Genomic DNA, 26,273 nt, shown 5'->3' with positions numbered 1-26,273 from the left:
ACAAACACATTACGAAATTGATTTATTGCATTACAATTCAAGGGAGAACAATATTTTATGCATATTGTGGAATGAAAAGTCCAAAAGCAAAATGAGCAAAGCTGTTGTTGTAAAATCTTTAGGTCAGGGGTCTCCAATCCTGCTCCAACCCCAATTAAACACACCTGAACCAGCTAATCAAGGTCTTATAGGCATTCGAGAAACTTCCAGGCAAGTGTGTTGAAGTTGGAAGCAAGTTGGAGCTAAAACTCTCCAGGGCTGTGTCCGAAATTGGAACTTGAAATTTAGCAAACTGGCGGCTCCAGTAGTAATGAAAAGATTTAGTTATGGAAACCATGCATAAACCTTAATTAAACAATTTAATAATGAATTAAAAAGGAATTTATACCTGTAAGATATTAAGCCACATTGGACCAGTGGTTTTGGAAACCGCATAAACGGATGATTCAGCTGAGGTCGCCATCTTCTGTTTAGATGTGGGAATTCATTCGGCACGTGACTCTCAGTGAATTCTGGGTATTCTCTAGCCGTTGAGTGTACATCAGTTGTACACTCGTTATTTCAGTGCATTGTGGGATTGAATGGGTGCACTCGATAACATCCACTATGGTTTTGGACACCACTACAAATGGCTGTCCCCTTAAATAGTGCCCTATTAAATAGTGCCCTATTTAAGGGTACAGGGGGGCGGATTCGGACACAGCGCAGGACAGTGGCCCTCTAGGACTGACTTTGGACACCCCTGCTTTAGGTAAACCAAAGTTAGGTGAGCTAATTCTTACTGCTAGACTAAAATAAGATTCAGACTTGTTATATAGAAGGGAAAGGTTAAACAGATTGACTTTTTGGCAGTTTTCAGGGTCCAGTTGGCTAATCTGACATTTGCGTGAGAAAGGAGAAATGACCAGGAAAATCAAAGGGTTTTTTTATGGACAGTCGAATGACTTTTATTTGGCATACCATAAGAATCCGTCAGGACATCGATGTTTTTGAGAAAAAGGTCTTGTGTTCAGAGGAGGAAGGCATTGATCAATTCACATCCTCTGAACTGGATTGATACCCAGAATGTCAAAACCTTTGGCCATCACAGCTGCAGTGGCTTCACAGAGGAGCATCCGCCACATGTTGACTTTGACCACTTCCCCTGAGGAGAACGATTTAGAGCAGTCATTAGTCAAACAGGCCATTTTCAAAGAGGCAGGTTCATTTCAAATCAAATCAACGACGTTTAGTCATTAAAGGTCATTTATTAAACTTGGAAAAAAAAAAAAACTCTTACAATACTTTTCCCTCCTAAACTTTAGAAAAAAAAGGTCTAATGCACTTCCAAAAAAAAGTTACAAAGCCTTTATTGCAGTTTTGGCTGGTCACATTTGGACATTAAAATGTTTTATTTATTTATTGTGGAACTGAGCAGTTAACTGCACTTACAACACCTGTAACATTTCTGGTTTCTGACACAATCTGAGAAAGACTTTATGCCAAAATGCAGCAATGTAAAGTTTTTTTTTTTTTTTTTTACACATTTTCAATGCCCAAATGTGACCAACCAATTTCTGTTGTTTCAATAATTTTTCACGCCCTTCCAGCAAGTAGCATTCCAAGATGCTTCTTTTTTTTTTACTAGTTTAAAGTGAGACGCATTAGTATCCCAAAATACAGGTGCTGGTCATATAATTAGAATATCATCAAAAAGTTGATTTATTTCAGTAATTCCGTTAAAAAAGTGAAACTTGTATATTATATAGACTCATTACATGCAAAGTGAGATATCTCAAGCCTTTATTTGTTATAATTTTGATGATTATGGCTTACAGCTTATGAAACCCACGAAATCAAAATCTCAGAAAATTAGAATATTACATGAAATCACACAGTAATTACACAGTGATACCATGGTCATTGAACCAGGTTTTGGTTCTTTTGGCAGTGTGGGCAGGTGCAAATCCTGCTGGAAAATGAAGGAAGCATGAAGTGCTCTGAAAATGTCCAGGTAGACGGCTGCGTTGACTCTGGATTTAATAAAGCACAGTGGACCAAAGTCCTCTTTTCTGATGAGAGCAAATTTTGCATCTCATTTGGAAACCAAGGTCCCAGAGTCTGGAGGAAGAATGGAGAGGCACACAATCCAAGATGCTTGAAGTCCAGTGTGAAGTTTCCACAGTCTGTGTTGGTTTGGGGAGCCATGTCATCGGCTGGTGTTGGTCTACTGTGCTGTCCACTCAACGCAGCCGTCTACCAGGACATTTCCAGAGCACTTCATGCTTCCTTCAGCAGACAAGCTTTATGGAGATGCTTCCTTCATTTTCCAGCAGGATTTGCACCGGCCCACAATGCCAAAATAACCAAAACCTGGTTCAATGACCATGGGATTACTGTGTAATTACTGTGTGATTTCATGTAATATTCTAATTTTCTGAGATTTTGATTTTGTGGTTTTCACAAGCTGTAAGCCATAATCATCAAAATTATAACAAATAAAGGCTTGAGATATCTCACTTTGCATGTAATGAGTCTATATAATATACAAGTTTCACTTTTTTAATGGAATTACTGAAATAAATCAACTTTTTGATGATATTCTAATTATATGACCAGCACCTGTACACTGTTCGGGAAACTTGAAAATTGTCATTATTTTTGCATTTGGTGCCACGGAAATTACATTTTACCTTTAAATCCATGAGCTTTTAAAGCACTGTGCTGAAAAGGAAACCCAAAAGTCCCACAATCAGCAGTTTTTTTCAAACTCAGAGTACAGCTAATTTCATTAGTCTATATTAAAAGACTAAAGAAGCTGTACGATTCAAGAGACAGTAGCTTCATCAGTGCCTAAGTAACTAGTTTTTAATGAGGAGATTCAAATGGGAGTAAAAAACAAACTTAGGGATTTTCTATCTGATATTATCCTAGATTAGATTTCCCTGTTCAAATGAATCATTTGTTGTTCATTAAAACGTATTGCAACTGTGAAAAACAAAGTTATTAAATTACATCTAAATTAAAACTCCTCTATTTAGCATCTTTCATTGCAGTATAAAAGTTTATACTGGCCTATGAGTTGAAACTAAATACATTTCTGGACCAAATACACTCCTGACACATCTTCTAAAGAGCAAAAACCACATGCTCCAAGTACATGAATTTATTTAACCATTAAAACCTCAAGGTTTTGGGCACAGAGTATGTTTTTCTTTCTGGGCGAGCTACACTTATTTTCAGTCATCACTGTCAGTGAAAGCGTGGAGTATATAGATCCTGCTCACTTCTGGCTTCAGGGTACCCACCTGTCTGCCGGTCCTTCTCCACGCAGTAGCAGCTGTCGTAGAACTCTGTGAAGGTGGTGGCCAGCTCGTAGAGGTAGTCGCACAGTGTGTGAAGCAGCAGGTCGTCTGTGATCTTCTGCAGAATCTCGGGGAAGCGCAGGATGCACTTACCCAGTTTCCACTCTTTCTCATGGTCCAGTAAGACCTCTGTGGTCTCGGCTGCTTTGCGCAGGACGGCCTCCTGGATGTTAGCCAGTCTAGCTATAGACCTGGAGGTAGACAGAAGAAGAATATGTCTTATAAAAGATGAAAGATATACATTTCTGCATGGTCAAACTTGGCACATCATGTTCGTTTGTGAGACATGAGTGAACCGACTTGAGCTTGGAGCAAATTTACTTTAATTAGGGGTTCAAGCATGAAATGCTGAAACCCTATTGTAATTGTTAGGATTCGTGCAGGAAAAACCGTAAGGCCTAGAGACGTCAAGAGGAGGCGGAGCTAATTTTACTAAAATGGCTATAACTCGTGAACGAAATGAGAAATTTTCACCAAACTCGGTCCACATATGTATGAGCTCAATATGAGGACACAGTAAAAAAATCGCGACAATTGAGCACTAGGTGGCGCTATAACATTAAATAAACATAAAAACGGCTATGACCACCTGACTGTTAGTCCAATTGACTTGAAAATTGGTATGTAGTGTCTTGGTCCAAGGCCCCATGTATATCTATGAGGACATTGGCGTATCTCAAAAAACATGGCCGCCGTCGGCCAATGAAATTTGAGCACCTATAAGACAAGGTTAACGGAGGCCGATCGGAACGAAACTTGATGGGCATGTTCGACTCATGACCCTATATGTCTGTAAGAATTTTGAAATCGGCCACTAGTTGGCGCTAACGAGGTTTACGCCCTCTGTAATCACGTGGTGTTGCACACATCAACAAAATAAGCATATCATTTGATAGATCTCCTCATGATGAACAACTTTGCCTCAAGAACCATTGCTGTCAATCAAACCGTTCATATTCGTGAACATGTTAAAAACCTACTTTTGCGAACTAGTCCAAGGTTTTTCGCCCGATCGGAACCAAACCAGTCTAGGACAATTCTCTGGACTCTCTAGAAAAATAATTATCAAAAAAAGTTGAACTTTTGCATTTAGATGGCTGTAATAGGGTCATTTATAAAATGGGCATGGCAAAATACACTAAAAAGCCTATAAATCCTAAATGAAAACTCAGAACTTCACAAAAATTGGTGAGCATATGTAACATAACATCATTAACAAGCGTGCAAAATTTTATGGAGATCGGACGATAGGGGGAACTATAACTGTTAAAAAGCTTTAAAACCATATATTTCCTATGGTACATTGCCTGTATTGGCTGTAAATGGTGTTTTCCATCTATTATGTCAGTGGTTACATGCTTGCTAAATAAAACTTAATAACTTTTGATGCTTTTGTGCTTAAAAACCTTAAAGGCCTTAATAGCTTGAACCCCGATAAATGCTGCTTGCAGCTTTAATTTACTTTAGTTTTTGCTTGTTCATTGTTTTAGTTTTGATTATGTTTTATTTCATTTTTATTATAGCCAAAATTTACACTGCCTATACTGCATATCATTTAAAAACGCTTAATGCCGTTAATATTCTGGAGTAATATGTGAGGGTATTTTAAAAATGTATTTAACAATTTTGATGCCATGAAAATATATTTTAGGGGCCGTTTACACAACACAGTTTTCAACTAAAAATGGAAAACTTTATGCGTTTGGGCCGTTTATTTACACGACAACGGCATTTTAGGGGTCTGAAAACACAAACTTTTGAAAATGGGTTTCAAAGTGCAAGTTTTTGAAAACAATACCATTATCATGCAACTGGCCTGGCAGCAGAATACAACGTTTTTAGTCGTTTTCAGAATGTTATCGTCTGTACACAAAATGCAAAAGAAAAAAAATTCAGTTTTTAGTACATCGTTGTTTTTTAAGCATACCCTTAATTTTTGTTTTTCCCGGTTATACTAGTTTTAATTTCCGTTAACAACAAAAAAAATAAAAATACATGTAGTCATCAATCATAACTATGCTGCCATGCGCAAATGACATTTTAGAGATAGTGTATAAAAAGGTTTTTAGTGAATAATAATTTAAATTTAAATCATTTAAATGTCTGTTTCTCACAAATTTCACAAAAAAAGTCTTCACAAAACTACAGAAAACAGCTCATAAGTCATGTGAAACACTTTTATGATGCTTTTTTGTCCTTTTTGGATCTTGACAGCCACCGGTCACTGTATGTTTTTACTGTATGGGGAAAAGCACTTCTTTTGTGTTCTATAAAAAAAACTCATGGGGTTTGAAGAACAATGATGACATTTTAATTTTCAAACAAGCTATTCTTTTAAATGGTCAACTATTGAGATCAACACTGGATGACATCAATGCAAATGGCCAAACAAAAGTGCACAAAAGAAAAAAAAAGAAGTGACATTTAACTGTAGCAACAGCTCACATAAATAAGAAAACATGTTACTAAGTGTCTAAAAGGCCTTTCTGCCAGAGAAATAGAGGATCAGGTTTTATTGGATGCATTCTGAGAAACAAAACACTGAAATCCCCATCAACTGCTGCCATGGCCAATTATAATTTTTTTGGCTCCTTCTTCTGTCATTGGCTCTGATTTCTACCTTCACTTCTCCAAAATATGATTTTCTGTTACCAATTGTTTTGAACAGCCAATTAAAGACAGGAAAAAGCTCTCCAAATACACGAGAGCCATGAGAGGGATTGTGGTACCCTATGCTCCTGACAGCAGGTCAACAGCACTACTGAGACAGAAGAGCAAACACAAGGCGATAAAGAGTGAGAATAATAGAGCACTTGTGCCGAGCATCCACTCGGGGGACAGCAGAAGTAGATCTGTCACAAACACACACATTTCAGCCAGAAAACACACTGACTGTGCAGCAGATGTATGCATTCTTTCATGTGCACGAGGCCCCCAATTCCCACACACATACCATTTCAACACAGCGGCACGGTTAAAACTGCCAGGAATGAACATGAAGGGCCATTCAACAGTGTTGGTGAGCTCTTTCCCTACATCCATGTGGGAATCATTCAGGCCAACGTTTCCAGCACAGACCCACATAAAGATATCCCAGAAGGGGTATATCAAAGCCCAGAAGGCCTCACCTGAAGCAGGCGAAGATGGCTCAATACTGTAGAAGACAATACAGGACATAAGAAAGCCATTCAATGTCCATAGCTTGTTAGTCAACTAGAATAACTTTGCTCAAAACAGTGGAGATGATTGTGGACTTTAGTGACTTCAGTGGAGTCATTCAGGTTCCAACTTGGCATCACCATCTCTCAGGACCTGAAGTTGGACAATCATATTTGCAATATTGCAAAAAAGGCCCAGCAAAGGTTGTAGTTCCTTGGCCAACCTGCCACAGGAGCAGCTGATGCACTTCTACTCTGCAGTCACTTGAGTCGGTCCTCTGCACTTCCATAACTGTCTGGTTTGGCTCAGCCTCAAAAATCAGACATCAGAAGACTACAGAGGACGGTTTCGGACTGCTGAGAGGATTACTGGTGCCCCCCTGCCCACCCTCCAAGAACTGTATACATCCATGGGTGAGGAAAAGGGCTCAGAAAAATCACTCTGGATTCCTCACACCTCTCCGGCCGGAGCTACAGAGCAATGAGCACCAGAACAGCCAGGCACAAGTTAAGTTTCTTCCCCCAGGCAATCTACATCATGAACAGTTAAATGTTCTCCCCATTGTACAATGATAAATATGTGCATTACCACTTACATTTATTTGACAATATCCTGTCCATACAAATTTGTCTATTTTTGTTTAATAGTGTGTGTGTGTGTGTGTGTGTGTGTGTGTGTGTGTGTGTGTGTGTGTGTGTGTGTGTGTGTGTGTGTGTGTGTGTGTGTGTGTGTGTGTGTGTGTGTGTGTGTGTGTGTGTGTGTGTGTGTGCGTGTGTGTGCGTGTGTGTGCGTGTGTGTGCGTACTATCTGTACTATCTGTGTATTGGAAGCTTCTTCTATCACCAAAACAAATTCCTAATAAACAAAGCGCTTTCTGATTCTGATTTTTTATGCATGTTTGAATAAATCTGTCATGAAAACAAGTTTTGACAGCACTGTTTAAATGTTTGTATTCAAACAATGAAATGGAGTACAAATTATTTTATTAAAAACAGCCTTAAATGCAATTCAAATGTTTTTATCCAACAAAATATTTTATCCAACAAGATATAGAAGTGTTGATTATATCTAGAAATAAACAAAAAGTTTATTTCTAGATATAGGAATATATCTACTATATGACAGGGCGGATTTCCTGATTAGTTTATAGTTTTAGTTGAGATTGGATAAAAAGACCTGATGTATCAACACCCAGTTCTATATAAGAGTGTCCATGATAAAGAAAGAGGAAGTGTCATTTTTTATATATGTTTTATATGGTAAAAAAAATCAAGGCAAAAAGTATTATATATATATTTTGGGGAGTCACACCATATCAGATTGTGCAACCTGAACTATTGTGTCATGTAAAGGTAAAATTTACTGCAAAGTTACAAAGCACAGTCACCCCAAAGCAAGCTATTCTTCTTATCGGTGCGCACTGTTTCTGAACTCCCTGAAACGCCTCCATTGTAAAGGGACGAGGCCTGGTTGAGTTGCGCTAGTAGTGTGTTGAAACTCGTGGTTATGTTAAGGGGACAGACATACAGACTGGGAAAAGAGGTGCTGCACCAATGTCAAATATGTGAAACATAACATTCAAGCATGAAAACCTATTCTAATAGACCCAAAAAACAAAATCAAGACTTTGAAAAAAGGGCATAATAGGTCCCCTTGAAAATACTTAAAAACCAAATGAATAGAAACGACAAAAAAAAAAAAAAAAATGTAGTACCACATTGATGCAGATCAATACCCAGCGGGGCTCATTTGATGCGGTTAAAGATATCCATCGCATTGAATGCTTACCTGATGCGTGTGAAGGCGTAAAGGAGGTAGGCTGCGGTGTTGCCCCTGTCATCCAGCATCTTGTCGAAGGAAAAGACGTAGTCATTGATGCGGTTGTGCGAAAGGTCTGCATATTTAATGCAGCCAAAGGCCACGGCACGCTGAGCCTTTACCAGCTCCTCCGGGGTCAGCACCTGCAACACACACGATTTCAAAATGTTGATGATCTCCCCGTGAGGTTGAAGCAGCCAAGACCTTTTGCTACCTTCAGAAAAATAAGTTACCCAGTATGTGCCGAACAGGCAATGAGGATAAAATGACCTACGTTCTAGGGCTGCCCTCGACTAAAGATTTTTCTAGTCGACTAGGAGTCGTTTATTTAAGCGATTAGTCGACTAATCGCGCGTTTATTTTAAAGCTGCAGTCTGTAGTTTTTCCTCTTTGTCGCCATCTCTGTTCGAAATCTGTAATTGCAGTTATTCGCGGAATTATCAACTTAACGTGGGTTGTGCCTCGACATGGTGAATCCAATGTTTTGAGGAGAATGTGCAGATGTTAGTCACCGCGCCGGTGTGGATACTGTCATTCGCAATCACAGATTCTACTTTTTGGAAGTATGACCAACATAAGAACTTTCACCGGAAAATGTCATCTGAACAAGTAACATCCACTTTTGTTCTGACCGAAGACCTAGGATCCGAGGACCGAGGATCCAGAACCTTTCTGGTTGGAGTGAGAAAAGCTGTGAGAAAAGGCTCTAAAATCTCCACCTCCAACATCCTCACACGCAATATTGCCTACTAGCCGAGACTCCTCCTTTATGTGTACAGATGTGACGTAAAGACATGCTCGAATTTCCCGTGGAAATCCACCAGTACCACTGGAGTTAAAAACATTATTACAAGCTTACTATTTTGAATCGAGCTAAGGCAAGCAGAGAGTTTTGAACAATGGCTGGTTATGTACTTGCTCAAATTTATTTGGGATCATTTTTAACCCAAAAAAGTTACGGACTGCAGCTTTAATAAACCATAAATCATAATAATGAGCCTTTAATTGCCAGTAATACATAGCCTAATCAGCGCTCAAACGCACGATTAACTATGCTGCGAAGCAGGGGGGTCTGAAGAGAAGAGAGGTTGTCCCGGTATATTTTTCTATTGATATGAAAAATCAGGTACTTTTAGCAACATAACAGGTGAATTATGTATATGATGTATATTACAATGTTATGATGAACAATATGCCTTTCTAAGGATGTTGATTTTTAGAAGGCAGCTGTCTGACTCTGAGATGGCAAACGGGAACATGGTTTGTGTAACATTAGCAACACATTATTAGCTGTTAACACATTACTAGTTGATAATGTACTCAAGCAAAAGGCTAATCATATTAATTACTGTTATGTGTCCGACATTGTAGATAGCGATACATAAAACGCGTTACCACTCTGATACATCGACTTGCAGATGAGTCTGTATAATTCACTCTTCTACTTCTTCTGAATCAGTTTCTGGTTCAAACATATATGGCTGAATTAAACCAGTATTTCCACTTGCCATCGTCCAGCGTTTACTACAATAAAGTTGACAGAGTGGATCAGGTATTCTGTGAGTGTGAGTGAGTGGAGGCGGGGCTAATTTGCATATTCATAGATATGCGTATGCTAAATGAATACTAAGCTATTTAAAGGCATGAAGAATTTTTTTTTCACAGGAAAAAGAGTGCATTTTTTTCACAGGAAAAAAAATGTTAAATGTCATTTTGGTGATCAAAGATGAGTTTTAAGGAATAAAATTACTGACTACAGGGGGATTTTAAGATTCTGAAAGCCTTCCAGTCAAGAATAGTTTGACTGTTACTTATGACATACAGCGGCAGATCTAATAGATCTATATCCTGTCTGTTTAATCCTTTAATACAAACTTACGGTGTTTACATTAATTAATCGCCATTAAAGCATTTTGACATGCAAGTGCATTTAAGTACTTGGAGTTGCACGCAGCCGCGGGCGCTCTTCAAGAAGCGCACGTGAGCTTATGAAAGTCTGTCAGTAAGTGAGTTTTGTGTATTGAAATAAGCTTACTGCTTTCCAAACGGCATAAATTGTGCCTTCGTAGAGCATTTGGAAACAGAAAACACTGGAATGCCGGAGGGGCAAGACCACACATTGTAAGTGTAACAATGAGCAAAACTCACGTTTCTCACAAAGCATATATCCGATGCAATAAAGCATGCGACTGGCCTTGTAATTTGCTTCAACCTTTTCGAACTTTACGGAAGACTATTTTATGGATGGTTCGAGGGTTTTTGCGTTTGTGTATGTGTGTGGAATTGCAAGACTACTGCTGTTCCAAAAGCAAAATAGCACCAATAGTTTTCAGAATTGCTCCAGAATCGTGATGCATCAGAAAAATCTATTTTTATCTCCCACCCCTAGTGTTCAGAGAGCTTTAAAAAGATGGAAAAAAAATAGCTTCAGATCAGCAGATCAGATCAAATATTGGCTCTGTCCTACATCACCGATCACGCTCACAGGATCATTGCACGATTACACGCCTGCTAACTTTTTTGCCTAATTTAATGCAGCATATGCTACTTTCAATATTCCTGACAAATAAGGCACCTGGCAAAAGTCTGATTCACTTTAGGGAAAGTAAGTCTTTTTTTTATACTTGGTACATCTGTAAAATAATAAAATGTACACAAAAAAAAAACGTTTTACTTTAATGTTTCCAAGTAAGGCTATTCAAGGACATTTACTTTGCTTACTTGCGTCTGAAACAATATAATTGTCTTTTTTCAAACTCCTTTACTGTCAGAAGCTCACTCGTTTGCGAGATATCAATCAAGTGAGTGAGGCATTAGGATGCTCTTCATATCTGAGCACGAAGGAGTTGTGAGAAATATAGGCAGTAATTGTCATTAGCACATCTGGTCTCATTTGAGATCCATTGATCTCTTCTGACTTGAGCTGAAGTACTCAGGCACACAGAAGGAGTTGTGTGGAAGCTTTCAGGCTGAGAAGCATAAGAAGGTGCTAGTTTCCTCTTAGTTTTTAGGGGCTCACCTTATCTCTCTCCTTCTCCTTCAGTTTGTCCATGGATCTTTTCAGACCCTCCTCCAGAAGGTCCATTAATCGCACCGTGTCCCCTGAACGAGTCTTAAACTTTTTCCTGGGATGGAAATTCCATGTTTATTAAAAAAAAAGACTCATGGAAATGTGGAATCAGTGCTCTTCAAATACATAATTCAATACAATACTTCTATGACAGCTAAAACTAGTGCTACATGAGCCACTAGCTGATTACTAGATGACAACTGATTAATCGGTCAATTATTTCTTTGATAAATCGTACATTAAATATTCTATTGGGTACCTTGCAAAGGTTTCTCCTTCAAACAATGCTATGGTTTAAAATGTAAAAATGACTAAAAGTAATTGGGAAAAAAAGACCTTTCAGCAGATAAACCACCAATGCTAGCATACACATTATCTCCTCTGAACACCCAAGTGTTATTATTTTTCATTAATCTTGCCGTAATCCAGTTATCGTTCATATAAAAATAACAATAAATGTATTTCATCAAATCTGATGCTGAACAGCAAATATTGCTTTAATCAAAAATTCATTCCATTAATGCTGCGCTCCATGTAACTAAGTATTCAAAGTTTCGCACTGACAGTGACATTTAATTACACTTTTTGTTCAACAAGACTGCATTTGTTTGATCACATATACAATAAAAACAGTTTTCTATCTGAATATATTTTAAAATGTAATTTATTCCTGTGCAGAATGTCTTCTGTCACATGATCCTTCAGAAATCATTCTAATAAGCTGCTAAACATTTCTGATTATTATCAGTGTTTGAAAACATTTCAAAAGAACAGTGTTTATTTAAAACAGAAATCTTTTGTAACATTCAAAAAGTTTTTACTGTCACTTTTGATCAATTTAATGCGACCTTGCTGAATAAAAGAATTAGAACGTAATTCGAAAGTAAATCTTTTGAACTGTAGTTTGTTTTGTTTTTCACAGAAATGCATTTAAACTACTTTAGGGTCACGCCACAGGTTCGTTGTGGTCACGCACAAAGACTCAGCTAATCAATAATGAAATTTGTTGATTATTTTCCTTATCCATTATAATGAATTTTATTGATTACTAGTTGTTGCAGCACTATGGGTCATCCTGGTGAAAACATGATGCTGACAAAAGGTGACTTCCATACTGATCAATGCACTTACTTGTCCTCCCCGAGCACCACGCCAAAACCTGCATGTTCCACCCGTGTGACCTTGGGATCATACCAGCCTATCAACTGAGCAGCAGCAAAGACCACCTGGAAGTGCATTGCCTGCCGTACATCGTAAAAAAACATTTAGTTACATGACCATCAATACAAATAACACACCAAAGAAACAAAAAGTTCGACAAAGTTTGGATCAATATCCTCCTGGTAAATCCTTAAATAAATTTTAACCAAAGAAAGCATATTTCTTATCTAAACAAAGCAGAATTGTAAACTAGCAGTGTTGATAGTGATGCTAGCAGACCGCGTTCCTGACCTATGCCGCATTAATATTTGAATAGGCGAGGAGTCTATTGCACACATCCATAAACATACAGACATTTGAATTCTGTGTCTCGCCAAGCGCCCTCGACATCCGCTTCACGTGTCCTCGTGCACATAAGATAACTTTGGGAAGGTTTGTGTCGTTCAAGATTACCCCAACACTCTACATTACAAACCCATACACCCACACACCTGGCCGCTGTCAGTTACGTAGATGATGATGTCAGCTTTCTCGTCAAACAGACGATTTTTGATGGCAGCCAGATCGGATGTATCGTAAGTATAGCCTCCGTCCGATTTGACAACCGTCAGGGGAATAGACTGGCCCGGAGCAAAAACTATCTTCCTGCCCTCGTCCAACTCCACCAGTCCTGATGAGAGAGAAGAGCATCAGCAGGGAATGTGAAATTGGATGTATAGTAAAGCTAGAGTCTAAAAATCAATCTTGGAACAACACTGCCCCCCACTGGACATGTGCGGATAGACATGCAATGCTTTTTTTTACAGGGATGTTCCGTGTCAATCAATTTTTGTTGATTGGCACAGAAAAGACTCAGTTTGTAAAAACAAACAAAAATTGTGTTTACAGTATTGTACTTATGGTTGCACTGCACCAGAGTAAACATTAAACACTGTTTTGGAAGAACAGCCACTAGTACAAAAATTACATATCAACCTTGCCTGTACAACGTTATATTCAATCTTAAAGTCATGATGTCAATGTAAATCTTCACAAGGATAACTGGGACTGTTCAATTGTCAATTAATCTTCAGAACAAACACTCAAACAAATATTAAGCAATTAAAAAATAATAAATGAACAAAAAACTGAATAAAATGGAAATAAATAATAAAAATAAATATAAATATATTAAATAAATAAAATAAAAACTAACTGATACAAATAAAAAAAATTAAGTAATACATTTAAAAGTAATAAACAAAAACAAAATTTTTAAATAAAAAAAAAGAAATAAATGTTAATCAACTAAAAAATAATAAATAAAACAAGGATACAAATAAAATAAAATAAAATAAAAATCAATCAAAATAAATATGAATAAACTAAAAATAAATAAAAACTAAAACTATAATAATATTTAACTAAAATAATAAAATAATTAAAATAGATATTTAAAACATATTATTTTATCCCATCTTAAAAGTGAAGTCCATTATTTTGATACAACTAGCAATCTGGACTGTCTGTTTGTCTGAACAAAAAAAGATTTGAGAAATTATTGATGCAAAAAATGTATGCGCTTAATATTCAAATCCAGATCCATGTGTGTTAGCTTTGAGCCCATCAGTATTATGGCGTATCCCTAAAAGTTCCCAAAATAAACTTTTAACCCTTTGATATGTCCAATCAACACTTCCCATTTCAATTAGAAACACGAAAACACAGGAAATAAAGCAACAAAATATTTATTCAAATGTCAATAAACTATGATATCTGTTCTCAAAGCAAGCAAAGTTTACTATTAGTGACTAAAAGACAACAGACTAAAGAAAGAGTCAGAGAACTCTCCACCTGTACCTTTTTCCTCAAACTCTTTCACCACGGCTGTCATCATGTCCTGGTAGAAGGACTCTCCTCTCTCTTGTATGCGAATTTCCAGACTGTCGTAAATCTTTTGAAACTCTGCATCAGCAAAGCGGACAGAAGCGGAAGGGACAAGACGGTTTAATTACAACAGTCACACCACAGGGAAATCAAATGCAGCACCCTCCTGCTTTAGCAAAGCCTGATTGGACAGCATCAGCAGAAAAAAACACACTAATTGACCTTCATTAGGCAAGCCTCAGTGGGGGAACGAGGTTTGATTAAAGGGTAAAGGTAGATGCTGTCACATCAGAGTCTAGAGCTGGTGTCGCCGGATGCTGGTGAAGGGCATCGCGTGTTCGAACTTGTTTTAACAAACGTTTTTCCTCTGCAATAAATATAGAAATTGCAGAACGGTAATGTCTCAGCTTATAAATGTCGGACGTATTATAGAATTAAATCAAAATGACAGATAAAGCGTCTAAAAATAATAACATTTCCGACATGAAAGCTCTTAAATTAATTACAATATTTGGAACAGAAGCTTCACTACTTTAGAAAAACACATAATCCTGTCTGGAAGTAATGCGAGTAAATGATGACTTTCATTTTCAGCCGTATTTTTCTTCTAGTTGCAGGTATAAACTATATAGACACTGAGTCCACACTTATGTTAACTTACTACTAAGATGCAGTTATATACTGACCTCTACTGTCCTTATAAAATATTAGGCAACACTTTAGAATAATGGTCTGTCATTATTAGGTAATGCAGGACAAATGAGAAGCACTACATTAACACTTCAGTTACTACATGGAAACAAGATTAACTAATCAGTAAGTAATATCAAATTTAAGACTGATATTGTTCCTTATTAGGTCTTCAATAATTACTGAATGAAATTAGCCTCATTAAGAACTAACTATGACAAATTATAAAGAATTACTACTTAAGGTCACACTTTAGATTAGGGTCTAATTCTCATTAACTAACAATTTTTGCCCAAATAAACTCCTAATTACTGTTTATTAAAACAAAGGTGGTTGTTAAATTTAGCTATTGGGTGGATTAAGGGATGTAGAATATGGTCATGCAGAATAATTAATATGTGCTTTATAAGTACTAATAAACAGCCATTAATATGAATGCTAATAAGCTAATAGTGAGAATTAAACCCTAAACTAAAGTGTTACCCTAATCAATTACTAATCATAACATTATCATGTGTCTGAGACGTAATTAATCATCTTTTTTACTCTGAATATAGTAATGAAATGCATCAGAATTACTCAAGTGTTGCCTAGTCACTCTGCAGGAACTATTAGTGATCCGATTAAATAATGGTCCAGATCACTAGTAGTTCAGAGTAAAAAAAATGATTGATGCCTCAGACACATGATAATGTTGTAATTAGTTATTAATTGGTAATTCTTAATAATTTTTCATAGTTCTCATTTAGTAATTATTGATTACATAATAAGGAACTATCTCAGTCCTAGATTTGATATTACTTACTGATTAGTTAAGCTTGTTTCCATATTAGTTAATAGTAGTAGCTAAAGTGTTGATGTAGTACCGCATTTGTCATGCATAGTTACTTATTAATGACGGACCATTATTCTAGTGTTACCAAATATTACTTGCATGCTAAATTTGGTCATTGTGCATTTTGAGGCTTCATTCCCATTGGAGGAATTTGAGTATATGCTGCAGTTTGCATAAAAATAATGTTTTATCCATTAAAAATATTGTACAGCACTTTTAAAACATAAAAATAAATGCAACTTTTCATAATGCATTTTCATAAAATGTAAAAAAAAAAAAAAAAAAAAAAAATGCACAAGTATTTTTAATTATTAATATAGTTTTCAATTGTGAATGCAATAAATAAAAATACAAATAAATATAATATATTTTATATTTAATAAATATAAAACCTAAAATATAAGACTGCAGTTGGCAATATATTTTAAAGTCTAACCGAGGCATCATTTAATTGATCAAAAATACAGTACAATGCCATACCGTGAAATATTATTACAATTTAAAGTAACCGTTATCAATTTTAAGATATTTTCAAATGTATTTTATTCCTGTGAAGGCAGATATGAATTGCTCCAGTCTTTAGTCACATGATCCTTCAGAAATCATTCTAATACGCTGATTTGCTGCTCAAGAAACATTCCTGACTATTATAAATGTTGAAAAGGTTCATATTTCTGTGGAAACTGCGATACTTTTTGTTCAAGATTCCTTTATGAATAGCAAAATCAAAAGAACAGCATTTATTTGAAATCTTTTGAAACACAATAAACGTCTTTAATGTCATTTTTGAACAATCGAATACATCCTTGCTGAATAAAAATCTGAATTACAAAAGAAAAAGTTAAAGGTTGTGTAGTTGTTTGCATCTTTGATATTTTGTCTGCTTCCTTTACCAGTTAACAACTCACATTATCCTTAGATATATAAAGTAGGGCGAACTACATCTTATTGCCATTTCATGCTGGTTCAGCTGATATTCTCTCCACACTGCGGGCTGTTGTTTCAGAGAATAATGTAACGCAGAGCGTGTCGGCTGTAAATGCCTCTAGAGGGCACATGCTGTCTGTGGAGGTTTGTACTAGCAGTAATGTGGCGAAGGCTTTAGTCTATTCAATACTTGATAAAGTGAGAATGACATTCTTAGTGTGCCTCGCACGTACCGTTCCGGGAAACGTCACAGATTAGGTTCCAGGCTTTGATGAAGTCTGTCTCTTTGCTCTGGAGTTTAACCACACACTGGTAGGCCCTCTTCTTAAACTCTTCATCCTCATCAAACCTCTTCTTAGACTCCTGATAGAGATGAGGGAAGAAACGAGCTGAACAGCTTTGAAAAGTAAAACATTCAGCTGAACAGGATGAAAGCTCTTAGTGAAACCAAGAATCCTTCAAAGCCTCCTGCAAAAAGACTATATTTCAGGGTACCATAAAAAAACTCTACATTTTTGTGGAGACAAAATGCAAACAATACAAACACAGATCTAAGTTAAAGAATAACTCAATCAGTATAGTGTCCCTTGTAAAAAAAAGAATAATAAAAGAGGGTAAATGTTGTCATACTTCAACAAACATTCTGTTGGGTAAGCAAAATGGCTATGTAAGCAATAAGAAGAGCATCAAATGCATCACAACAAATGAAAAAGCACAACGTGTTCGGACAGACCTGCAGAAAACAGCTGATTCTTGCAGTTTGTGTGCATTTTTTTGAGAATTTTTACTATTTTTATGACAGAGCCAGTATAGAAGGAAAAGGAAATTATAGGAGTTGAGTAACTTTTTATTTTAAGGGTCCATAACTATTCAGTAGTTAAGCATTAACACACCGCTAGTTCATGATTTACTGAACATATAGTAAAAGCGTATTAGCTATTATATATGCAGTAGTTAAACTTTTACATAATCAACTGAACATATATTAAGGGCATATTAGCATTATTTGATTAAACATTTGAAGGATAAATAAGCAGAAATAATTAATGGTCAACTACATACAATAAATGCCTTTTATCATTTGATTTACACAATGTTATATTTCAGCAGTCAATATCCAATAGATCAGCTGTCAAAATCCAATTTTAAACACATCCCTTCAGGTTGTATATAACATGTACTCACTTTGTAGAAAGACTGAAGGTCACCAATAGGTGGGGAAACACTGAGATAATTTGGGAACTTGTCTTTCAAATGAGCAATGAGCATCCCAAACTGTGTCCCCCAGTCTCCAACATGGTTCAACCTGACAGACAGAGATAGAGGACGAAAGGATTAAAGAGATGCACTCAAACACTAATGAACACACAGATTACTGCTGGCCAATTCATTCCCATGTGTTACACAGTACGTTTGAGCTTCAGCAAGAACCAATGAGCTTCATTCTCATGTGTTACGCAGCACGTTTGAGCTTCAGCAAGAACCAATGAGGTTCATTCTCGTGTTACGCAGCACGTTTGAGCTTCAGCAAGAACCAATGAGGTTCATTCTCGTGTTACGCAGCACGTTTGAGCTTCAGCAAGAACCAATGAGGTTCATTCTCGTGTTACGCAGCACGTTTGAGCTTCAGTAAGAACCAGTGAGGTTCATTCTCGTGTTACGCAGCACGTTTGAGCTTCAGTAAGAACCAATGAGGTTCATTCTCGTGTTACGCTGCACGTTTGAGCTTCAGTAAGAACCAATGAGGTTCATTCTCGTGTTACGCAGCACGTTTGAGCTTCAGTAAGAACCAGTGAGGTTCATTCTCGTGTTACGCAGCACGTTTGAGCTTCAGTAAGAACCAATGAGGTTCATTCTCGTGTTACGCTGCACGTTTGAGCTTCAGTAAGAACCAATGAGGTTCATTCTCGTGTTACGCTGCACGTTTGAGCTTCAGTAAGAACCAATGAGGTTCATTCTCGTGTTACGCAGCACGTTTGAACTTCAGCAAGAACCAATGAGGTTCATTCTCGTGTTACGCAGCACGTTTGAGCTTCTGCAAGAACCAATGAGGTTCATTCTTGTGTTACACAGCACGTTTGAGCTTCAGCAAGAACCAATGAGGTTCATTCTCGTGTTACGCAGCACGTTTGAGCTTCAGCAAGAACCAATGAGGTTCATTCTCGTGTTACGCAGCACGTTTGAGCTTCAGCAAGAACCAATGAGGTTCATTCTCGTGTTACACAGCACGTTTGAGCTTCAGTAAGAACCAATGAGGTTCATTCTCGTGTTACACAGCACGTTTGAGCTTCAGTAAGAACCAATGAGGTTCATTCTCGTGTTACGCAGCACGTTTGAGCTTCAGCAAGAACCAATGAGGTTCATTCTCGTGTTACGCAGCACGTTTGAGCTTCAGCAAGAACCAATGAGGTTCATTCTCGTGTTACACAGCACGTTTGAGCTTCAGTAAGAACCAATGAGGTTCATTCTCGTGTTACGCAGCACGTTTGAGCTTCAGCAAGAACCAATGAGGTTCATTCTCGTGTTACACAGCACGTTTGAGCTTCAGCAAGAGCCAATGAGGTTCATTCTCGTGTTACGCAGCACGTTTGAGCTTCAGCAAGAACCAATGAGGTTCATTCTCGTGTTACACAGCACGTTTGAGCTTCAGCAAGAGCCAATGAGGTTCATTCTCGTGTTACGCAGCACGTTTGAGCTTCAGCAAGAACCAATGAGGTTCATTCTCGTGTTACGCAGCACGTTTGAGCTTCAGCAAGAACCAATGAGGTTCATTCTTGTGTTACACAGCACGTTTGAGCTTCAGCAAGAACCAATGAGGTTCATTCTCGTGTTACACAGCACGTTTGAGCTTCAGTAAGAACCAATGAGGTTCATTCTCGTGTTACGCAGCACGTTTGAGCTTCAGCAAGAACCAATGAGGTTCATTCTCGTGTTACGCAGCACGTTTGAGCTTCTGCAAGAACCAATGAGGTTCATTCTTGTGTTACACAGCACGTTTGAGCTTCAGCAAGAACCAATGAGGTTCATTCTCGTGTTACGCAGCACGTTTGAGCTTCAGCAAGAACCAATGAGGTTCATTCTCGTGTTACGCAGCACGTTTGAGCTTCAGCAAGAACCAATGAGGTTCATTCTTGTGTTACACAGCACGTTTGAGCTTCAGCAAGAACCAATGAGGTTCATTCTCGTGTTACACAGCACGTTTGAGCTTCAGTAAGAACCAATGAGGTTCATTCTCGTGTTACGCAGCACGTTTGAGCTTCAGCAAGAGCCAATGAGGTTCATTCTTGTGTTACACAGCACGTTTGAGCTTCAGCAAGAACCAATGAGGTTCATTCTCGTGTTACGCAGCACGTTTGAGCTTCAGCAAGAACCAATGAGGTTCATTCTCGTGTTGCGAGTGAAAACGTGACGTGGTGGACTGACTGCCTTAGATGCAGCCGCTCTCATGACGTAAAACACGACATTCACTGAACAAAAACTTCCTAACTTGATTTGACCTTGATTTTGGTAAAGTGTTAATAATATAATGACACAAGCAACTATATGATCACATATAATAAAGGCACAATATCAAATTTCACATCACTGTGTTTATTATTAAAAACGTGAAAAAAAACAATAGTCACAATATGAGGTAAATCCGGCCCTGGTTGCATCCACTGGGCTGTAATAATATTCATAGATCTAGCCTATGTGACATGGTTGTGTAAGATTTGGCAATAGTGGACAGCCTATACACTGGTCAAAAAACTCCCCGAATTCTTTAAACATGTTTGAAAATTATCGGTGCTCGTAACATGCTTGGGCTCGTCTCATAATTCCTCTCACACAACGCGAGCCGCGACCATACGAGCATCAACGGCAATCAGTTATCGGTTCTGATCAATCGGTTGACCTCTAATAAATTTTATGAAAGCTCACAGTTGAGCTTCACAACTAATACACACCAACCTTAGCACATCATAACCCAGGAACTCAAAGAGTCGACACATGCTGTCTCCAATAATGGTGGAGCGCAGGTGACCGACATGCATCTCTTTGGCAATGTTAGGTGAGGAGAAGTCCACAATAACCTGAAAAACAGCAATAAGGGTAAAGACCACTTGATAACACACTGCTTTATAGAACTATTTTGTGATGCATTTCATCACTACAGTGAAACTCCTACCTTCTTTTTCTTCACCAGTGGTGGAGGCTGAACTCCATTCACAAGCAGGTTTGAGAGAAGTTTAGAGACAAACATTCTCTTGAGATGAATGTTGATAAACCCTACAATGCAATATGTCCATGGTTATTTATAATAAATCTTTAAAAATGATGGAGAAAAAAAATGATGTTCTGAACAAACCTGGTCCTGCGATTTCTGTTCTCTCAATGAACTCATTGTTGGGAATGTTTTGGATAACCTTCTCTGCTATCTCCCTGGGGCTGACCTTCTGTCCTTTAGCTTTCATCATCTTAAAACATACATTTACAAATATAATTCCATACAACTGGACAAAAGAATCAATTCACATCAACATTCTTCAAAACTTTTTCTTTCGACAAAAAGTTTGGAACGACATTAAAGGGGAGCATCAGAACGCTTGATGAAAATCTGGACATCATATAAAGAAAACTGACCTGAGACATTGCCATGGCACTGTTACACTGATAATCGCCAAACTTGGCCTGCTGGTTGGGGGAGACCGAAAGTGGCGGGTTCTCTAGGTCAGGGTAGGCGATACTGATGGCCTTCCCAAAGATCTGCTGCAAACACTGGTTGATGTTCAACATCGCCTTGCCGTTTTGGCTCATCTCCTCCTGTAAACTCTGAGGAAACACAGTGGCAACAGATTTAATTACTGAATTGCAGTGTTATTTTAGTATATACTATGTATATGTTCACAGCAGCAGAATATGGTTGTCAGTCCTGTATTTAATTCCTTGATACAGTTACGTTCACACAGTTCAGTTATTTACATTCTATAACCAAACTCACACCCATATACATTTTCAGAACTCACAACCGCATTCTCCGTGTGATAGACTAGATGGATTTCAGAAAAATGGCCTTCTATAAGAAGTGAGGAGCATTTATGGGTACAAGTTGGGAACCGGCCTACCTTACATATTTCAAGGGTGCTGAGTCCAAAAAAACTGGTACCCAAGCGAAATTGAGTTTTTTACCTTCTAATTTGCATATCAAAATGGCCACCAAATTGCCTATCTTGCTCAGTCGTTGGACCATTTTCCCCTAGTTTTTTTGTAAGTAGGCAATCAAGATGAGGAAATTAAGTTTCTAGATCGATAGTCAAGGGTCAGAGCAAAGATATAATGGAGGCTCACTGCCTTTTTTATGTATATATATATGCAAAATACCAACTTTTAAGGTGAAATTAAGCATTATTTGTGTAATTTTTTTTAAGGCCGACATACATATTCAATCAATATCACTCTTAAATGTTCCCAGTGTATATATGATATGTGATGTATTCCATATTACATAATAACTAAGAAAAACACCATTGCAAGTTGTCTGAGATTTCATTTTTACAATTTACATCATTCATTTTACATCACATATCATATATAGACACTGGGAACATTTAAGAGTGATATTGATTGAATATGTATGTCGGCCTTAAAAAATTATACAAATAATGCTTAATTTCACCTTAAAAGTTGGTATTTTGCATATATATATATACATAAAAAAAGCAGTGAGCCTCCATTATATCTTTGCTCTGACCCTTGACTATCGATCTAGAAACTTAATTTCCTCATCTTGATTGCCTACTTACAAAAAAACTAGGGGAAAATGGTCCAACGACTGAGCAAGATAGGCAATTTGGCGGCCATTTTGATATGCAAATTAGAAGGTCAAAAACTCAAAATTTTGCTTGGGTACCAGTTTTTTTGGATTCAGCACCCTTGAAATATGTAAAGTAGGCCGGTTCCCGACTTGTACCCATAAATGCTCCTCACTTTCACTTTTTGGGTACATCCCATCTAGACTATGAACTGAACTGGACTGGATAACTAGTTTTCTATCACATCATACAGTGCGAGAGACGCTGCGCTGCACAGATACATGTCTACCGTGTGTTGATGGTTTTCATGTTTGGTTTCAGTAATTTATAATAATGGAGATATGAGCTGTGTGTTATCTGAAGGTTTTAGATCCAATTTGCTCCGCTCTTCACCCAGATATAAAAGCTGCTGTCAGTTAATGAAGATTTGACTGATGAACTCGCAGCTCGATTGGATTGTCGTGTCAAACGTGATGAGGCTTTTCAGTTTCATAGATGTCACCGTCTTTGATATCACTTTGGTCACTGTCGCTTTGGTTTACTGATAAGAGAAAACAGGCTTGACTCCTGTTGCACGTTCATACAGACAGTATTCCAGACGCTACTGTAAGTTGATGTGTGAACGGGACATTTTGAGACTCACACCTGTAAGTAATTGTGGATGTCAATCCTAAAAACTGACAGTGTGAACGTAGCCTATTATAGTATTTAATCATATTTAGAATAAGCTTTTATTTTATTTTCAGTTTTCATTTTCGTTTTAGTTTTTTATAATTCTAATTCTATTTAGCTTATAAACTAAGTATAATAATGTTATAATAACTGTGGTTGCAATTATCCATGAGATCATGTATTGCATTATAAGGTGCATTGCAAGGTATAAATAATGCATTAAGAGTAGTTTGATATTAATGCGTTATGTATACAGGCAAGTGTAACCTAATTTTGAATCCTTTAAGAAGTTTTAGTTAACAATAACAGCACTGCTAAATTGTTTAATCAAATCCCTAATTCAATGGAAAAAAAGACACATTTACATTATTTATAATTGTATTAGATTCAGGCAATGTAACAAACAAGTCACGGAGAAACTGATTATCCTTTTGTGAATGTCACATTGTGGCATTTACAACCCAAAACTATTTCATATGAATGCACAGAATAAAATTTTGGCCATTACTGATAAGCTGATAGTTATTTTCATGTTATGGTTGATAACCTATAAATGGCAGAATACTATTTTTTTATATATAATTTCTGCCTTAATAAATGTAATTAAATTAAAACTAAAAACTAAAATCAATCCATTTAGTAGTTACAAGTGAATTTAGGCATGTCATGTAGCATATGAGGTAACACTTTATTTTAATAGTCCACTTTAGACATTATACTAACTAGAAGTAACATTGCAACTGCATGTCAACTAGCAGTCATAACAGTATCAGTCTCAGTTTAATTTTATGTAATGACATGTTAGCATCTGTGGATATCTTCATGGCAAAAACTAAATTACAAAAATACAAGAGTTACATATATGCAATAAAAATAAAAACCAAGCAAGCTGAAAAAAATACAGCAATTAATATTATACAAGATTTTTAACATTAACGTATCTGTGATAAAAATTCTAAAACATTTTCTGGTAAAATCTTACTAAAGTCCTTAGGTGAGCATAAAAAAAAAAACTTTCTGCTTGCATTAAAAGTGGGACTATATAAGTCCAATATAATGTATTTAATGGAAAGAGGGGTTGACATTGTCAACTAACATGTAAACTCAGAAGTGTTAGTAGTAGACTGTTGGGTTAGTGTTAGATGACATGCAGTTGCAAATGAATGAGTTGCAAAGTTACTTGGTAAGTAGAATGTCTAAAGTGAACTATCAAAATAAAGCGTAACAAAGTATGAAAACATTTTTCATTTTGAGATTTGTTAAAGATTACATTAAATATAATATTCACTTTAAGTGAGTGTAAGATGAGGACAAAACGTTTATAATTGTGATAGTTAGCCGGGAAATCAGAATGCACAATAAAATATCCAATATTGACGGATACTGATAAAAAAAATTAGAATCTGATAATCGATATGCCATAATGCATAATTACAGTGCAGATTGTTTTGTGATCATGTTACAATGTACTAAAGCTTTGCAAATACAAGTTTTACAGAACATTCCATAGGAATGAACTAGAAGTTTCCACAAACAGCGAAATTTTTCAATAAAATGTGCTCATGACGAGTCCAAATTATTGGTTTGTATTCTTACATTACCTGCTGACACATAAATGAATGTGTGAAATGTATGTAATTGCACAGAACGTGCACTGAACATTCGCAGTGAAGGTCAAAGATTACAATCATCTCATTTAAAGGAAGAGCACATCCCACTCACTGCTTTCAGGATGTTGAGGCGGTACTTCAGACGGGAATTCTCCTCTCGTAACTCATTCAGCTGTGAAGAAGTGAAGTTCAGCTGCTGTGGATCTCTCAGCCTCTCGATTTCATCCTGGAGTAACTTGATTTCTCTTTCCTACATGGCATATTGAAAACACAGGAAATCTCAGGAAGGCAAGGGACAAAGATCACAACCATCAGATACCCCATATCTCAGTTATAAGAAGTACTTCAAAGTGCAAGCTGATTGTGCCAGTAATATTGTTAATTATGCTACACAGTTCTATTTCAGTTTCACTTTGACTGGGAATGTGGTTACTTTCCCATAGGCTTTCTATTCAAAGTAAGCACAAAAAAACACCACATTCACAAGCATACGTCTTTGCATTTAAGCATTAGCTGTGGACTTCAGTTGCATGATGCTCATATTGTTAATGTACATACAGTAACCCTCAACGCAGCCTAGCTCTGCAGCTCACTAGATATTAAGGCACCCTCAGTACAGTATGTCATGATTTATTCTCCTCATATTTAAATTAAACAGCTAGACTAATGTATTTGACATCCCATTAGAGCTGAATGTGCGTACGTTGACAGTCAGACCAGCATGCGTGTTTCAGTCTCTTACGTCAGAACGCGAGAAACACAAGGAAACATGAACACAACTTTTCAATGTACAAAACTTTTAGCGTTTTAATGCAAAGCTGACCTGTCGCTGAAGTCGGGACGTGTGCTCGCCAACGGGGTCGCCCATTCTTTTCCGATAAAGTTAGGTAAAAACAGCCACAAATTCTACAAATGTGCACTTCTCCAACGTGAAGAATCGCCTTCACCGGCTTCGTCGCGTCACTTCCGTTTACCAGCGAGTGGTGAATCAGTTGGACGGGTTCATAACTGGTCTGAACGATTCGTGGTCCCACATGAGTGCAGAAGTCGTGTTCCGGAAGTGAAAAACATACATTTTCTCCTTATAGGAATTGATTTGGAATGATAACTTAAAAACCTTTAAAGAAAGATTTACTGTGAGCGACGTATATATATATTTTTAATAATCGCAAATCATGATGAGAAACTACATTACCCATGATTCTGCAGATGCTATCTCTCCACCAATCAGAGCATCAAACAAGCAAATCGCGTCACGCTCTCAAAATGCTTAAATATTTGTACGTGTGCAATTTTGGAATACATTTTTACATATACAAATAAATGGGG

The 26,273-nt window shown here is 37.2% G+C and overlaps 1 protein-coding gene across 1 annotated transcript; it reads right to left on the bottom strand.

Moving 5' to 3' along the window:
* Positions 1–731: 731 nt before the first annotated feature.
* rars1 (arginyl-tRNA synthetase 1) lies at positions 732–25,978 on the bottom strand. Its single transcript, XM_079898309.1, has 15 exons — positions 25,768–25,978; positions 25,057–25,194; positions 21,494–21,682; positions 21,219–21,327; positions 21,039–21,139; positions 20,822–20,943; positions 18,056–18,176; positions 17,104–17,233; positions 14,392–14,496; positions 13,044–13,222; positions 12,523–12,632; positions 11,341–11,446; positions 8,292–8,464; positions 3,288–3,535; positions 732–1,144 (listed from the first exon to the last, which is right to left on the bottom strand). Exons 1-15 carry the CDS (start codon positions 25,810–25,812, stop codon positions 1,035–1,037), a joined length of 1,986 nt encoding a protein of 661 aa, XP_079754435.1. The 5' UTR covers positions 25,813–25,978; the 3' UTR covers positions 732–1,034.
* Positions 25,979–26,273: the final 295 nt, after the last annotated feature.

Source organism: Squalius cephalus (genome assembly GCF_949319135.1).
Source record: "Squalius cephalus genome assembly, chromosome: 17".
Lineage (NCBI taxonomy): Eukaryota > Metazoa > Chordata > Actinopteri > Cypriniformes > Leuciscidae > Squalius > Squalius cephalus.
The sequence above is the reverse complement of the archived record's forward strand: the minus strand, read 5'-3'. Positions and strand labels throughout refer to the sequence as shown.